This window comes from Crocodylus siamensis, chromosome 6 (genome assembly GCF_052110815.1).
Source record: "Crocodylus siamensis isolate JL-2025a chromosome 6, ASM5211081v1, whole genome shotgun sequence".
Lineage (NCBI taxonomy): Eukaryota > Metazoa > Chordata > Crocodylia > Crocodylidae > Crocodylus > Crocodylus siamensis.
In genome coordinates this window covers 9,212,745-9,231,110 of record NC_143400.1, presented here as the reverse complement: position 1 = coordinate 9,231,110, position 18,366 = coordinate 9,212,745, and the positions used below count along the sequence as shown (strand labels likewise).

The 18,366-nt window shown below is 46.7% G+C and overlaps 1 protein-coding gene across 1 annotated transcript; it reads left to right on the top strand.

The window, feature by feature from the left end:
- The first annotated feature begins 9,975 nt into the window (after positions 1-9,975).
- BCDIN3D (BCDIN3 domain containing RNA methyltransferase) lies at positions 9,976-15,304 on the top strand. Its single transcript, XM_090054396.1, has 2 exons — positions 9,976-10,231; positions 13,862-15,304. Exons 1-2 carry the CDS (start codon positions 10,007-10,009, stop codon positions 14,453-14,455), a joined length of 819 nt encoding a protein of 272 aa, XP_089910522.1. The 5' UTR covers positions 9,976-10,006; the 3' UTR covers positions 14,456-15,304.
- The last annotated feature ends 3,062 nt before the right edge of the window (positions 15,305-18,366 follow it).

The following is an 18,366-nucleotide window of genomic DNA, read 5'->3' as shown; positions in this document are numbered from 1 at the left end:
CTGCCTTTCAAAAAACAAGGTGTGTATTTTATTCTGAGGAGCAAGAAAATATGCTACTAAGAGCAGGGGTGCGGAGGGGCCAGAGCCATGTTCAGACCCCCTGAAAGCGATAACCCCACTGTAATCTCATGCTGGCTGGGGACCAGCCTTCTTCAATCTTCGGCTAGTGAGCCTTTCTAAAGATGAACTCAGTATTTCTCAAGGGCTGAAAAAGCATCCAATTACCACATTTACTTACATTCACCCCACACAAGACATGCACCTTGTTTTGGGAAGGCTGAATGAAGAAAAAAGAATCAGACCGCTCAGAATCAGTCTCCTTGTGTAAGACATACACCCCAATTTCCAATGGCTAATTTTAGGGAGAAAAGTGAGTGCTGTATGTGAAGAAAAAAGGGGATTAATGAAGTGCTGGGGGCAGAGGCAGCTGGGCTGTGAGGTCAACTGGCAGGTCAAAGGCAGAGCTGAAGTCTCTTTTGGGGGTCAGGGTAAAACATGTCATGGCCTCTCCCTTAATTAGGATAGGGGTGGATGCTCTCTGATTTGAGATGCTTAAAACAAGTGGAGAACTGACTGTTAGGAATTAGCCAACAAGCATAAAGCTGGATCAGAGCTACTTTTTGTCATATGGAGGCCACTCATTCTCCCACCCTCTAGCCAGGGCCCAGCTCCAATTTAAGGTAGGGAATGGTACGGAGAACAGGACCTAGGGTTGCAAGGACCTAGGATTGCCCTGCAGTCTCCAGGAATTAGATATAAAACTCCAGGAGACTGGTGAGCACCACCTGGGAGATAAATGATAGGGCATTCATGAAAATGAACATTAAATGTTGAATCTGATTTATACAGTAGTCCAGTGAGGTTTTTAAATGTAATAGTAATGTGAATTTGCCTTCCTGATGTAAAAGCTATGTACCGTAATCCACAGCTGATCTACACAAGCACATGAGTTTATTTGCATTATGTGTCACAGGCACGTTGGTATTGTGGAAACCTCCTGGAATAGATTCAAACAGAGTTGGCAACCCTACAGGACCCCATTTGTCATCCCTGAGGTCATCAACTCTAGACTGGGAATCCAAGAACTAGATAATTTTGCTCAAGACCTCTGTGCAACCAATCTAGAGAATGCCCATACATTCCCCGTGGCTGTGTACTTATGTCTGATTTGGGTTAGCAACCACAGCTCCTGACCCAGGCCCCATGGCACCCAGTGGGAGTCTTTCTGTTGACTTGGGTGATCACTGAATGAAGCTCATGAGGCCCAAGAGTGCTTATATGTTATGGGAACATTTTCCTTTATTCCCCCAATGCCTCACTTCTAGGTGGGCTATGGAAAAATGCCCTGGTCTTCTCTCTGCTGGATCACAGATGTTGAGCACAATAGGCATATTCTGTATGTACTGACATGGCTTGGACAATTGGAAGCACCTATCGCTACTAGTTTGTCATCGGTGTTTCAACAGCTACAGAAATTCTGCAGCAATGAACACTGATTTCCTCGGTATCACTCTGCCCACACTTGCTGTTGCACAAAGTTATGAAACGCAAGCATGTAGGTATTACAGGTAACAATCTGATTAAGAAGTTTCCTAGAAATATAACTGAACTGGGACATTACCACATCAGCACCATGATAGCAATTAACATGCAAATAACAAGGATCGTTGGCAATGCCTTAAGGAAAATCCTGTAATTAATATCAACAGAATAAAGAGCTAACAATTTAGACCGATTTTGGCACACAGCATTTGAGAAACAAAGCTCACTTTGCTCAGCCTTCTTCCTCTTGTGTCTTTATACCGCATACTGTTACACGTGCTTGTGCTCCTTTATTGCACTCTGCGAGCTCTTTCATTGCACACATGCCTTCGAGCAGCAGGCATTGCAGCAAGTGCTGCATAGTCTGAGGCTCTGAGGGCGCGTCTACATGAGACACGTACTGCACATTAACCTAATAACACTGCACAGTAGCATGGCGGTTATAAACTGCTAACAGCCTGCTGCGCAGTGTTATTAGGCCAATACACAGTAAGCGTCACAAAATAACCTTGCGCCAGCGCTACTGGGCATTAACTCTAGTTATGGTGCATTTACTTAGTAATTCATTAAACAGGTTCTAATTTGCTACATTGATTCTAACTTTGCAGCCAACTAAATGATCAGCATCACAGTCAGCACTGTGATAAGACCTCACGCGCAGGATTTCCTGATCAGCACTAGATCTAATTGGTGCCAGTGCCCTGATCTTGGATGTTTCCACGATGTCTTTCTTGTGATTTTCCCAGCAAAGCAGGAGCTGGTAACACATGTATATTTGACTTGCACAGAGCTCTAACACTCATTGGCCATTTGCATTCATCTTACCAATTCTGTGCTAGCCCAGGATACCAGGCCAATTCTCAAAACTACATCTGAATCTTACATTGGCATTGAAGTCACTGGTCGTGTTTTCACGGGAGCTTTAATGAGCATTAGGTTATTTTAAACTAAATGTGCATTAATGGGTTGTCGCAGTCACGGGTGGTTGAACCAATGGTATAGCCCCACTTCTTCATTCCTTCCTTGCAACATCCTACATAGGCGGTTGAGACATCACTACCTTTGGCACGGTTCGTCAGCCCTTGGTGGTAAGGACTCAGCTGCTGGAAAGTCCATTTTTCACTGTCAGATTTTTCTGCTGCTCATCCCACATCTGTAGGCGTGTATCCTTGAATGTGGCGGTGAGAGGTTGGGGGCTGGTAAGGAGGCTCCTGCATGACTTCAGACATTTGTGTGCTGCAAGATGGGGGTACTGCAAGGTGTCTCTCATCTTCAGTTTGCCTCAGCGGTTCTGTCGTGCTGGCCAGCCACCGCTCTTCTGATGCCAGGTGAAGCAATGCCGGCCAGCAGGCATGCACTGTTTAGGCTGGTAGGCTTAAGACATCCTGTGATGCATCGGCAGCTATCATTCAGCATGGGGCCAAGGCACTTGGCGTATATGGATCTCTCCCATACAGGGCATGCATGCTCAGCAGAGGAGAAGCTAAGCGCCAGAGCAGTGGTTCAGATGGCTGAGGAGCTACCTCCCCATTTCAAGTTGGTGAGCGTGTATCGTTTCTTCAAGTGCTCACCTTTGCTTTTGTCTTCATGGTGTGTTTTTTGTATGAGCTGGTTTGATCTAGGGTGACTCCAAGGGAAACTGGATTTGGACAGTGGGATAGTGGTCCCAGACCTGGTGAAGTTGAGCAGGCAGTTGGCCTCACGGTTTTTCAGGTGGAAGATACATATACTTGTGTTCTCGCCAGGTTGGCATGTAGTTGGTTTTCAGTGTAGTAGGAGGTTAGGCCTATTAGTGCCTCACTTGAGGTTAGGCCAATTAGTGCCTCGCTTAGGGATTTTTCAGTGTGGTCAAAGCCAGTGTTTTGGGCTGTTCTGCACAAGTCGCCTGCATAGATGAAACATTTTGTTTCCAAATCAATTGGTTGATCATTCCTATAGAAGTTATTCTAATAGCAGTGCAAGCATGCTTCCTTGGGGAAGGCCATTAATCTGTCACCGCTGTCTGCTTCATTCTATGTCCAGTTTGATAAAAAAAAGAGTCTGTTTTCAAGCAGGGTTCATATCAACTCTGTAAAGTGCAGCTCTTCTGTCATTTCCAGGGTTTTATGGAGAAGTCACCACTGGTTAACTGTATTGTAGGCAGCTGTTAGGTTGATGAACACAGCTCCAGTAATTTGGCGTCTTTCAAAACCATCGTCAACATGTTGAGTTAGATTGAGCAGCTGGTTCATTGTTGATTTTCCAGCACAAAAGCTGTCCTGTTCAGGGATTAGGTGCTTATCCACATATGGGCCAAGGCGGTTCAGTATCAGTCGTTTGTACAATTTGTATGTGTGGCATAGCAGAGAGATAGGTCTGAAGCTCTGCGGGTCAGATGGACCTTTCCCTGGCTTTAGAAGTGCCACTGCCTGAGCATCTCGCCATATCTTTGGGATTTTTTGACTGTTTCTGCATGAGTTGTCTAGGCAGAGGAGCCATAGCAGAAGCATTCATGTCATGACACCTGTCAGATAATACTTGGTAATACTTGCAAATTCTGCTAACGCTCTCCACCCCAGTTTTGACTTTGCTCAGTTTAAGAGATCAATACAGCTCAGAGTTATATAGCCCACAACTGTATTTCAGGTGCCTTGACTAAAATAGCTGTCTCCTTAGTAAATATAGCAACATCTCCCACTGCTGCTGTTTGCTCTCAGGCTAGATTTTTGTCCTGCAGTCTGGCAAACCTTTTCATGGCTCCTGTGAATCCCCACTACCCGCTTTTGTAGGGGTAGAAAAATGCCCTACAGCTGGCAGGAAGCTGTATTGGCTTTCTCTGCTGCTGGCCCACAGGTAGTGGGAAATGCAACATGAATTCACATTACTTGGTGTTTTGGGTGTATGTAGTATTATGTGTGTCATTGGTGTTTTGACAGCCATGTAATGCATTGCAGTAATACCCACTCGTGGCTTAGTTCTCACAATACCCGGGGTTGTAGTAGCGTACAACAATTTGGCAGTATGTTGCCATTGATAATTTAAGTCCAACCACAGGATAGCATTTCTGAAGGAGTAACTGAACTGGGATGGTGCTGCATAAACATCATTATCCCTAACTAACCATTACATAAGAGAGCTAGTGAGCAACTTGCTGTGGCTAATCACAGAACCACAATCCTTTAATTATCACTGACAAAATAAACTGCTGATGATTCATGCTGACTTTGATGCTCAGCATTCGATGAATGGGGTTGAATTTGCTGGTCAATCCCAGCTGAGTGTATGTCATGTATCGTAGCAGGCAGTACTCATAATAAATTGGATCAGAAGCAGTTAGGAATTGTCATACAGCAGCAGTTCATCTAGCCCAGTTAATCTGTCTGAGAGGAAAGGGTACAAGCTGTGCCTGTCTAGTCTTTTTTTTCTGAGGTTGGTTTATTCCTCGAACTGCAGGAGCTTCTATCACTCCCAGTTTATCTCCTCTTACTCATTGCAATGGTGAATATTCTCATTTCCCTTATAACTCTCTGACCCTTTTTTGAATCCCAGTCAGCTTTTGCTCACAGTGATATCTTAGGAGTCCTTCAGCATTTCTGTTTAAGTCTTTCAACAGAGCTGTTTTCTTGACTGGACTAATTGCTCATTTGATGCCTCGGGACATACCACAGTTCTCACCTATGTCAGCTGTGGGCGTTTATATACATGTTCCAAGCTCATCAAATGAGATTTAGATAAAGTGCCCTCACTGCCATTTTGAAGCATGAGTACACTGATACATGAGATTAGGGAGGCTGCTGGAGCGTGGTAATTGCCAGGCTGCAGCCGACTCAATTAATCACAATTCTAGCATGTCAGAGCAGCCTTCCTGCTCATGTATAGGCACCCCGTGCTTTTTAGTTAATGCACATTAAGACACGCATCAGCCTGACAATGGAGGTACTAGATTTAATGCACATTAACTAAAGTATATTAATGCATGTGTAGATATTCAGTGCAAGTGTCTACACATGCATTAATACAGAATGTATTAATTAGGCCTGTGCAAGTAGGAAGCTATTTGATCCGGCTTCAGATCCGGCTGCTTTGGCTGCCAGGGATCCCATCTGGAGCTCTGGACCAGAGTTTTGACTCTGCTGTGGTGTAACACGCACATGTGACCTGAGTTTTGCTTTCAAAGATTGGGGGTGCAGTTCCCCCCAAACCCCTACACCGATCTTTGTGAAAATTGGCAGGCTTTATGCTCTCAGCATAGACTCCCACCCCTGCAAGTTTCATCCAAATCAGACAAAAAAACAACGAAGTTATAGATATTTCATTGGTTCCCCATTATACCCTATGGCCGGATCTCCGAAGCGGCTCTGACGCTTTTCCAAAGTGGTTCGGAAAGCCTAACGAAGCCAGCACTTCGATTCGTACAGCCCTAGTATTAATGTCGTCTCCCAACAACTTGAAGAAGAGATTGAGAAAACTCACAGAAAAGAGACCATTCTTGTCTTCATCACTAGCTTGAAAGGTAGGTTCACAGACACTCAACAATATGATGAAGCCATTCTCTGTGTGCATTTGCCTGCCACCCTTGCCACAAGTGGGAAGGTTGCTTGTTGTGCGGTCCCACCTCTCCCACCATCAGTGCTGAGAGGGAGGGCTGCCTGACAGATGAGCCTCTTCTTTTTAGTAGATCTCTACTTATTTGGCATAATCCCTTGAAACTACATTGTTCCATCCTCCCAGAATCCAAACCCATCATGGGACTTCTTCGAAATGCCCCCTTTGAAATGCACTTGTTGCTGGGATGGAAGGGGGCATTGTTTAAACAGCCCACCACCTCCCAACAGCGAAGGGTGGAAAGGAGGGAGGAGGCAGGGTGGAATTACTTGGATTGCCATCTGGCAAAGAACAAATAATACTAGTCATTACAACTGAATGATTAAATAAAACCAGTCCTTAAAAACAGCCCTTCAGAAGTAAAGCAGATCTTGAGGGATCTAGGAGAAGCTGGCATTCAAGGAGAGCGACCAAAAGCACCGCCTATTTATTCACTCACCTCATTATTATTTACGGTCTGGTATTCTGAATCTGAGATGAGTGCCTGAAAGCCCTGCTTAAAATGAGTGACCCAGTGACTAAGCAATTCATAAGCACGCAGGCAAAAAGCATTCCTCCCTTAAAGAGCTTCCAGTCTAGTCTGGATCACCCAACAAGGCAACGAGCTATAATGAGAACCCATTTCTTCTGGTATCCAGGAGTGGTGCCCCAGCCCTCAGAGCACAACAATCACATGCTTCAGCCCATGGTTATTTTCCCCCAGCTATAGATCCACAGGAATGTCAAGCTGGATGGGATGCCAACAGTTCTTCTAGTTCAGGAGTTTCAAAACTCCTGCAGCTCCTTGTAGTGTTTTTTTGGGGGGGAAGACCATGAAAATACCAATCCAGCAGTTGTTTCCAGTATGGTTTTAATTGTAATAGTTTACTGTATTTAATCTTTTCCTTAGTTACTTGATTTTTCTTTGGGATTTTCAAAGGGCAATAGCCATTCCACTTCTTTTTCTATAGTTATGGACTTATATTCAGGGAAAAAGCCAGTTTATTTTCCCTAAAACTGAACCTGAAAATGCAAGGTGGACATATTATTAGAACAACTTTTGCATGTGGACTGTATGCGATACCATATTTTCTCACATAGAATATGCACTTCCCCCCTCAAAAAACAGCTGCTGAAAATTGGGGTGCACATAAGTGAGGAACTACAGTAATAGGGATTTCTACAGTGTAGGTCTCTGCCAGGGAGAAGCAAAAGTAATGCTGCATGTGGTGTATAGGGAGAAGCAGGATGAGTATGGATGGCACCTTTTCTGCTGCTAGTCAGTGGGCACTTCTGCACATGTAATTAATGGGACTGAATAAACTCTGGTGCAATTTGAGCTGGGGTAAACTAATCCCAATGTCACCATCTACATGTACATTTAAGCACAGTAATTTACTGTTGTCAGATAGTACCTGTGTTTATCAGAAGTACCCTACACCAGAGTAAATTTATCTACTGCACCCTAATTGTGATGCATGTATAGATTGTGACACTTTACTGCTCAGTAACTTAAGTCTACTTATGTAGATGCACTGTTACTGCTACTTAACAGTGTTTTCAAGGAGAGATCTTTTTTCCTTCATTTGCCTCTCAAAAAGAAGGTGCATATCTTATTTGGGGTGTGCTGTATGTGAGGAAATATAGTATGTGAGAAATTGTGATATGTGCTAATAAATCATGAGAGCTGTCATGACTGCATCTGCCAAAATGAGGTCTAAAAGCCCACAGATGCCCTAATTTCCAGACTGACTCTCTGTTGATCTAAAATATGGGTCATAAGCTGCCATATGGGAAAATGCTTTCCTTGGAATGAGGTTGCAGGTGCGGTCTTGCTTAACTCACTTGCATCTCCTTGCTGGTGCCTGATGCAATCATCCCATGCTCAAAAGAAGAGACATCTTGTGTCCTTGACGCAGCAGCATGTACGCAGTACAGGGTTTGAGGCTTCTTCCTGTCTGTGATGCTGTAATTCAGAGGTGCTCAACCCCCAGCCATGGGCCAGATCCGGCCCACCAAGCTGTGCTGTCTGGCCCAAAAGACTCCGTATGAGTCTGAAAATTTGGCTGGCAGCAATTATTATTTCCTTGCTGGGTAACGTGGCCGTGTGTGCTATACTGAGCAGATGAGGCCCAGCGGAAGCAGCACAGGGGCTGATCTCATGCGCTGGGCCAAGCAGAGGTGGCATGGCCTGATCCTGATGTGCTGGGCTGGGTGACGGTGGCATGGTTCACTCTTGGCCCACTGCCTGCACCTAGCTGAAGGCAGCACAGGACCAATCAGGGCATGCTGGGCCCACAGAAGCAGCAAGCGGCCCAATCCAGGTGTGTGGAGATGATGGGGGGGCGTGCAGGTCTTGATCCCGGTGAGGCAGCAAGGGGCCTGATCCAGCTTGTGGACTGGCCCCATACCATTCATCTGGCCCGCAGAGCCAAAAGGTAGAGCACCACTACTGAAATCATATCAAAGGCAGTGAAGTCAAAGGAGAATGACCTGGAAGATAGGGAGTGCACCCTCAGCAAGTTAACAGATAACACCATGCTGGGGGGTGTAGTAGATACAATGTGGGGTAGGGCTAGGATTCACAGAGACCTTGACAAATTGGAGGATTGGACCAAAAGAAATCCCTTGAGTTTCAAGAAGGACAAGTGCAAAGTCCTGCACTTAGGACAGAACAATCCCATGCACCAGTACAGGCTGGGGGCTGGCTGGCTGGGCACCAGCTCTCCAGAAAAGGACCCGGGGGTCACAGGGCACAATAAAGCTGAATATGAACCAGCAGCACGCCCTTGTTGCCATGAAGGCTAATGGCATCCTGGGCTGCATTGGTAGGAGCGTTGCCAGCAGATCAAAGGCAGTGATTCTTCCCCTCTGTTCAGCACTGGTGAAGCCACATCCAGAGTCCTGTGTTCAGTTGTGGGCCTTCCACTAAAGAAAGGATATGGAGAAATTGGAGAGTGTCCAGTGGAGGGCAATGAACATGGTTTGAGGGCTGGGGCACATGCCTTACGAGGAGAGACTGAGAGATCTGGGCTTATTTAGTCTGGAAAAGAGACGAACTGAGGCGGGGTTTAATTAAAGCCTTCAACTCCTTGTAGGGTGGTTCCAAAGACAACGGAGCTGGACTGTTCTCAGTGGGGGCAGGTGACAGAACAAGCAGCAATGGACTCAAGTTGCAGCAAGGGAAATGTAGGTTAGACATTAGAAAAAACAGTCTCATGAGGAGGGTAGGAAAACACTGGAACAGGTTACCCAGAGAGGCGGTGGACTCTCTATCCTCGGAGGTATTGAAGATCCGGGTAGACAAAGCCTTGGCTGGGATGATATAGTTGGGGCTGGTCCTGTTTGGAGCAGGGGGCTGGACTAGACATGACTTCCTGAGGTCCCTTCCCACCCTCACGTTCTCCGATTCTGTGAGCCTTAATGTTTGTAAGAAATGAGCTGCACGGTCACCTTTGTTATCCAGGAAGAGCGCACACCAACTGCAGAAACTTCCTCAGCCTGATGAAGGGTTTTTAAATTGAAAGCTTGCTAAAAAAAAATTTTTTCCCCAACTATTTAAGTTGGTCTAAGAAAAGATCTCAGATTCACCCAAAGAACCTTGCCTGCAAGGTCACCTCAGGCTCTGGAGGCCATCAGGCCAGCTGGCAGGTGCACCCGAGGACTTGGCTGCACCGTCGACTTATCCAGCCGTGCGATCAGGGCTCTGCTAGGAGTGTGGGTGTGCGGGCACGGGACCGCCGGCACGGCGCCCCTTTCTCCCGACTCCGGCTAGTGGGACAGAAGCCTGGAGGCCTTCCACCCTCCCTCACAGCAGTTCCGCCACCCGGAACCCCTGTGCACCGGAACTCGCGGGCGGGAGCGGCTTTGCCGGCCGGAAGGAGGCGCCGGCGGACTCAAGATGGCGGCGCCCATGAGGCACGAGGCCGCGGCGGCGCCCGGGCGGGTTGTGGGGGCGCCGGGTGGGCTGGAGCCTGGGGCTGCGCCGTACGGGAACTTCCCCAACTACTCCCGCTTTCACCCGCCCGAGGGCCGTGTCCGCCTGCTGCCAAGCGGGCTGCTCCGACGCCTCTTCCCCGCCCGGGCCCGCCCGCTGCTGGGGTTCGACGTGGGCTGCAACTCGGGGGTGAGCGCGTCCGGGGGGCTAAGGAGGTACAAGAGGGTGCTGAGCACCGCCGGGACGAAGGGGAGAGGCCCCTTGGCTGAGCCTAGGATAGAGGCCAAGAGCATTCTCGTGAGATTCATAGATCTTAGGATCCGAGGGGATCTCAGTAGGTCGAATCTGCTCCTCTGCCCTGGGGACAGGGGGAGAATGACCCCAGCCAGTCTCCTCTTGAAGACCCCCCAAGGGTAAGGGAGTCTATCGAGCCCATCCCAGGTAAGGGCACTACCGAGCCCATCCCAGATTTTGGCCACTGTAACTGTGAAGACGTTCTTCCTGATGTCCAACCTAAATCTGCTCTCCGTCAGTTTGTTTCTGTTGTTTCTAGTTACCCCAAGGGGAGCCCTGGTAAATAGAGCATCTGCTATTCCTTGCTGACCTTCCACCCCCCACCCCTGATGAATTTGTAGGCAGTCACAAGATCCCCTCTCAGCCTGTTCTTGCAGAGGCTGAAGAGCTCCGGGGTCCCTCAGTCTCTCCTCGCAGGGCCTTAGCTGCAGGCCCCTGACCACATGAGTGGCCTCCTCCAGACCCTCTCAATGCTGCCACATCCCTGTCAAAGTGCGGCTCCCAAACCGGGACGCAGTTCTCCAGCTGTGGTCTGACCAATGCTGCACAGAGGGAGAGCATCACCTTCCTGGAGCTTTTTGTGATACACCTGCTGATGCACGATAAAGAGCGGTTAGCCTTACTGATTGCTTCATCGCATTCACAACTCATGTTCATGTTAGAGTCAGCTATGTCTCCGAGATCCCTTTCTGCTGCTATGCTGCTGAGAAGGTTGTCCCCCAGCCTGTAAATGCATTGATGATTCCTTCTCCCCAGGTGCAGCACTTTGCACCTGTCCTTGTTGAATCGCATCCTATTTTGCTCTGCCCACTTCTTCAACCTGTCCAGATCCACTTGTTTATTTTACCCCATAATTTGGTGTCATATGCAAATTTGGACAGGGTGCTCTCTGCACTCTCATCTAAGTCACTGATGAAGATATTAAATAGCACTGGTCCAAGGAGCGAGCCTTGGAAAACTCCACTGCCCACATCCTTCCAGGTCAGCGCTGACCCATCCGCTACCGCTCTCTGGGTGCGTCCCATTGTAGCAGCAGCCCATGCAAGTGCTGGAGGAGAGAATTAAGATACTAGAGTGCTCTGTCCCAGCCCAGGGGAGTCCAGCCCTTCCTTCTGTTCATTCCTGGCCTTGGAAAAGTACTGAAGCCGGTCATCCACTGTAACAGACTTGGGATGATGGCAGCAGGTCAGGATGTCCCCAAAGCTGTGGGTTCCTAGCTAAGATCTCTGCCTTTGTCGGGTGAATCATGTGCAGGTGTTTGCTTCCCAGCTATGCTGCATTAATGAGATCTTGTGGTCCCCTGGCTGACGATTGGAGCGCTAGCCCTGCTCCCAGGTCAAGACCAGGGGTTCAGGTAGTTAAAGATGCTGTTTTTGAAGATGCCTAAAGCAGGAGTGTCAAATGTCTGGTCCATGGGCTGGATTGGACCCTCAGAGGTGGGTCTTCTGGCCTGCAAACTGTTGCCCGGACTCTGGCTGCAATAAGGGAACTTCTCCTGGACACAACTAGAGTCCCAGCAGCCTACTGTTTGTTCCCGTGGCAGAGGGAAGTGTCTGAGGACTTCCTCTTGCTGGGTCCTGGAGTAGCTGAACCAGGCACTGTGTGGGGGTTGGGGTGGTCCATGATCCTGATCCTGCACAGCTCATCTGGCCTGTGGGGCTAGATAGGCCACGAGTATCAAACTTAAAGGATGTAAAGGCCCAGCTCCCATTGGATTTTAGGTGTGAGGCTTATCATAAGAGGCAAGGCAAGCTTTCATTATTTAATTTTCAGCAGCAGTAGATTAGCTTAGTACAATGAGGCTTAATGTTTGCATGGTCCAAACACAGACAGTGATACTGTATTCTTGTTACAACTTTGTCACTCTAGTGGGATTGGTAATGATGACTGGTTACCCATGTGGGATTGATTATGAGTAGTTGGCCTTTTTATGCTTTTTTTTAGAGCTGTATTTTATGTGCTATATTGAGAGGCACTAAAGAATGTTTTTTGACATTTCTGAAGGACAGAATACACTATATGAAAAATTGAGTGCAAATTCTACACTCTGGCTTGCTGTGGGGAAGACAGCCAATTTTTTAAAGTCTGCATGAGGGATTTTGTACATAGCTTTTTTTCTGTTACTCTCTTATGTAACATGTGTGTGTGTCTTTAAACATAAATTAATAATAACAGTTCATAATGAAAGGGCCATTTTTTCATTCTTGCTGCCTGCATTTGCAGAGTCATTGTTATGATGGTTTTTAGGAAGCTGTATGCTGCTTTGGTTCTTTGCATTATCTACAGGAGTACACTGCATCTCATTTCCAAAGGGATTTTAACACTGGCGAGCCAGGAATCTAGTCACAAGGCTGTAATTCTCGTTGAGGCAGAAGGCATTGGAAAGGCTTTTTGTCCACTAGAGGACAGTGTGTTCCTGTCTAGCCCAATACTCTTTTCTTTTTTGGATGCTGAAGTTGTACTCAGATAACTGTTCTGTGATAAAATTCGTGGATGATGTCAGCTGTTTTGTAAGAGAAGATTCATGTAGTCTAACCTGCAAAAGGAAATAGAAAAAAGAACCCTATTTTATGTCACAGTCCTGTGGCTTCAAAGTATATTGAAATATAGCACTTGGAGAAATGAGTGGATAAGGCTGATCCGGTCTTTACTATAATGCAGGCCTCATCAATGGTTGTTCTTGCTATAAGGGTCCTGTAGCAGTTTGTCAGCTTGCCTAGCTCAAATCAGTCCTTGAGTCCTTCTGTTGATTTCAGTAACACAATCTTTCTATGGGCTCAACACCACAAGCTGTAATACCCTGGATTCCTCTGCTTCCCAGGGCTCAGCCAAAAGCAAAACGATCCAAAAGACTGTGCCCATAGCTTGGTCCCAGCAACACAAGCTTCAAAACCCCAGGGTTGATCTGCATTATAGGGTTCAATTGCAAATATCAAACAATCCAAAATAAACACTCCCAGCATAGGTTAGCGCTTGCCCTGTGCTCTTCTGTACAGGAGTCCTCCCTCTCCATCTCAACACCCTTCCCTTGCTTGCCCCTCCTTTTCTTTTATTTCCAATCAGCCAGTCACTTCTCCTCATTATCATTAATAGCCTGCCAGCTGAGGCCTCTTACCTACGTGGGTGGCTTGTTGCCGACTGCGTAACTGATCCAGACTGCCAGCCTGCAGCCCGTTATAGGTCCTTTGAGCCCTATTGTGGGAGGTCAAACATAGGATTTATCTCCCAAAGGAAGGGCGTATTCACAAGACATGGTATTAATCTCTCGAGCTAAACTAGAATCTTGGGTGTCAGGATACTTGAACTCTTTTCCTGGGTTTGCTGACTTGAGGCCTGAATTCAAAGACCAACAGCACCAATAAAGAGACTTCCATTGACTTAAATGAGTTTTGGATTGGGCCCTCAGGGAATGATCCCAAGTTAATGGTTTTAATGCTTCCATTTTGCCTGTAAATTGGCTCTTCTTTTGGGGAGCCCACATACACTTAGTTATGTGTGAGCCCACGTTGGTTTTTCTTCCTGCAGGAACTAAGTGTTGCTCTATACCGACATCTCCTTGGTCTGCCGGAGAACGAAGCCAGCCCCGATCAGCTTGTAGTGGCAAAAGACCTGAACCTTCTATGCTGTGACATTGATGCTGCGCTGATTGAGAGGGCCCAGCAGTGCAGCCCTTTTCCTGCCTCCATCCACTATACCACCCTGGATATCATGGATTCTGGTGCCAGGGAGTCCTCTCTGAGCAACTTTCTAAGCAGGTTTGGCCGCTCCACCTTTGATATCTGCTTCTGCATGTCGGTGACTATGTGGATCCACCTGAACCATGGGGATAACGGGTTGGTGGAGTTCTTATCCTGCCTCACCTCTCTGTGTGAGTACCTGCTTATTGAACCCCAACCCTGGAAGTGTTACCGAGCCGCTGCACGCCGCCTCCGGAAGCTGGGCAGAAACGACTTCGATCACTTCCGATCTCTTGCCATCAGTGGGGACATGGCTGAGAAGGTAACCCAGATTTTAACCAGGGACGGTGCCATGGAGCTGGTGTGCTGCTTTGGGAGCACCAGCTGGGACAGGAGCCTTTTGCTTTTTAAATCAAATGCACTGACTCAGAAAGTCCCATGAGCAAGAGCTGCGCTGGCGCTGACAACATCCTGGAGAGGAAGGGAGTTGAAGTTTAGTGGGTTGAGTCTGTGGCTTCCAAGTCTAAATCCCAGGTATCTCACTGATTCTCTTGGTGGATCTTGCTGGCCTGTTCACCTTGCTATGCCTCATTTTCTCCCTCTGAAAAATGGGGAGAATTATTTTTTAACCTACCTCATGTTGTATTTTGAGGGTTAATGACTGTTCTTTTTGAGCGGTTTGGAAGCTAAGTGCCAATTTAAGTGTTTCATTTGTATGCGGGGGCTTTGGCATGAAAGAACTGTGAATTTGCCTTTCCCAGGAATTCAAAGGGAAGGGGAATAAAAACAGATCTGTTTGTCATGGTCTGTGTTTATCTTGCCTGTGTAGCGTTTTCTCTCTCAAACTTTTCCGAGAAACTTCTGTGGTGCAGTTTGTCTCCTAGTCATTTGCAAGTGGCATTGAAAGGATGGAAGGGATGTGAGTTGGGTTGGTGTTGGGAGTGATCCCTGTACTATCAGTGCACCTTTGCTGTTGGTGTGATGTAGAAGAAGTAACAGTAAACTTTTTAGGCATGAGAAAGTTCTGGCAGCCTGATCTTCCTTTCATAGAATGACGCTTTTATGGAACATGCATCTATAATGGCAAGAGCTCTTTCAAGAAAAACTTTGCAGTAAGAATAGTTTTACTTTGCCAAACGCACGTTATTGATCATCTTTTATTTTTATTCTTGTATTCTTTTTTTCCCCCATTCAACCAATCAACTTATCCAAGTACAATTTTGTACAATGATTTTTATAATTCCCTTAAAAATATGCCTCTGCCTGTGTCTTAATCAAAAGGAGTTCAGTAATATTTCATTATTTTGGAGGCCTTCGGTGACATGATACCTTATTTTAAAGAATCTGGTAGGTTTAAAAACTTGTTTATGTTCAGTTAAGGTTGCTTATAATCAATTGCATCTTAAAATCTAGTAAAGTTAAGAAATCAATAAATATTGTAGGATTTTTAATGGATTCACCTTTCTCTCACTAGCTTTATTTTAGTGATACAGATGACTTAATCTATAGATTGTCATATTTGAGTGGTTAATACTGTAAGTTATTAATAGAATACAATTAATGCATTAATGTATCATGTAGGGACCTATGTTAGTGCCACAGTGCTCCACCAGGAGGAGTTCTCGTCTAACATTTCATGCTGTTGGGCATTCTGCCCAGATTCTCTATAGGTATGGAAATGCTTTTTAATTTCTTTTGTGCTATGGCTGTTTTTCTTGTTGGCTCTTTCTGGCTATTACTATCATTATGCTCAGTGCTTGAACAAATTTAAGAGCCTTGATCTGTTCCAGTGAACTCACGATGACATTAGTTTGAAAACTAACCCCTTTGACTGCCATGCCCAGCCAGCCAAGGACTTCTGAATGTGAGGAGGGAGCAGCCAGTTCCTGGAATCTCTGAATAATGCTAGACAGGTGTGTTTTTTATGCAGTGGGTGGCTGGGGTTCAAAGGTACCGATCAGTTGCAGTCTAGGTCGCTTATACTGGGTCAACAGTATGTGCCAATCAAAATGGTTTTAATTAAATGAACATTTTCAGTAAAGCAGCTTAGTTCAAAAAAAAAAAAAGGAAAATAGCTATGACTGATGCTCACAAAAACTTCCTTACCCCAGCAGGCCTCATGTTTTATCTACTACTAAAAGACGGACACACTTTCTTGGTAAGCTGGCGCACAAGAGTAATGCTAGAGAACAGTGAAGTGCTAAAGAACTGGTGCCCAATCCAAGCTCAAGAGCAGTGTTATTGAGCCATGCCCCTGAACCACAAGTGGTTTGTCAGCTTGTTGTTCAGTGGAGTCCCAAGATGGATGGTGCAAATGCTAGCCTACACCTTTGCTATAATTCACGATCCGCTTTCAAACCCTGGACACGTTTTACTCTTCCTACAGGAAGTGGGACATGGTTTTCTCCTACTTCCTTAAGGGTTCAGCCAAATCCTTAATCTGCCTCCAGTTCTTCTGTGGTACCCAGCAGTTAGGAACCTCATCCTGTGCCTGCTGTATTCTACTACAACTTCAGGGTGTGTTACATGAGATCTTTTTGCAAGAGGTACTTTTCATAGGTCTTGGGCCTGCTGTTCCCCAAATTGTCCAGCTGATGGTGCTGATGTACCATGCAACTCCAGCTCTCAAGAGCCCTGTCTATTTTTCTATGTACGTACTGCTGGTTTTTCTTGTGGAGGTTTATATCTTCACGTGTTTCAGATCAGACAGTGTTCGGATCAAAGGGGAAGGAGTGGCTCTGTAATGGAGCACATCTAGCATTTATCTGGGCACTATTGAACAATCAGCCCCAAAAAGCAGGTTATATTATTGGTCTAAGAAGAAACTCCTGTAGAACCACTGCACCAGCATAGAAGGGATTAACTACAGTGTTTCATGAGGGCACCTTTGCTCTGTCCACAGATAAAGGGACCTGTCCATGGTGTAACCTGTGCCCTATCTCATCTGCAGCCTGATTATCCAGGGCCTGATTCTCCTTTTGGCCCCACTAGCATACATCTGGAGTAAGTCTCCTGAGGTTAGTGGTGTTCAATCTGAGATCAAAATCTAGCCTGGTAGATTTGGGTGGTGGATGGTGTTCAGAAAGGCTTGCCCACTGAAATGCGATAAGGCTGAAATCACCTGACAAACACATAAATGTACCTGCCACTCCCATATATACAGAATGGGACTGGGGAAACTGAGTAGACTGCATCTTTCCTTGTTCTCTTCCCCTTGTCATTCTCCAGGGCCATGTATACATGAGCATGTATGTTTGGTTCCCCAGGGACAGCTAGCTGTAGGGTACCTTGTGCCGCTGCTAGTTGTCTCTGGGGAGTGCCTGTGCCATGCACCTTCTGGCAAGCAGCTGGTTACCCCAGTGGGATAGGGGAGGCTGGGGCCAGCACTGTGCTGGTATTAGCAGCTTTACCTGCAGTCCTGGGTACTTCCACTGCTGCAGCAGCAGTGATCCTGCTGCTTGGAGCCTCGCCAGCAGCTGGAGTATGGCTTTGGACAGCCGGCTCCAAGTTTGAGTGGCACATGCTGCCCCCATATGCGCTGCTCTGCTTTTGCATGTTATTTTTTTTTTTTACCCTTGGGTATTCAAGGGTCACCCCCCCCTCCTCACTGCTCCCTTGCAACGCAGAGAACAGCTAAATGTGTGGTATGTGGCACTGCAGATGTGTCTGCAGTGCCACGTACTGCATGACCGCGCTCATCCGGATGCGGCCAAGGAGTCCACATTGCAGATGTTCTACTGGTCCTGGAGCCACTTGGTTCTGGAAATGACCTGGAGCATGTTTATCCTGTCTGGGTTAAACCCTCCTGTTGTGTGGAAGCTCAGCAACATAATTGACCCTATCTTGCAGGCCTGCGATATGAAAGCCTGCTTGCACTCTTGGAAGAAAGATAGCTATGTTAGTCCTTTAAATGCTGCCCTCCTTGTACCAGGCCCAACCAGGGTTCAAGGGGGAAGTGCCCTCTATTCTGTACCCCTTCCATAGTAGCAACATGCCAATGTCAGTGTGTACCATCATCACTTATCAAATGGCCAGCCTCTGAGGGGGGCCTTGTTTTGCCTATAAAGACTAGTGCCCTTCTTTTATGCACTTACAGGTTGCAATAGATACAACTTCAAATAGTCCTTTTCCCCCCTCACTCCCTTTGAAGCTCATACAGTAAACGCACTGAGGAGTCGGAACCCAGATCAGATGGACAAATCTCTCTCTTTTTTCCTTTCCTCGGCTTGCTATCTCTGCCTTATGCTGCATCTGAGATTTGGGGGATCTGCGATCAGCTGCATATGCCTCTGAGCTGCAGGCTGCAAGATCAGGGCAGGGCCTGGTGGATCCTACCTAGAGATGAGGCAGGGC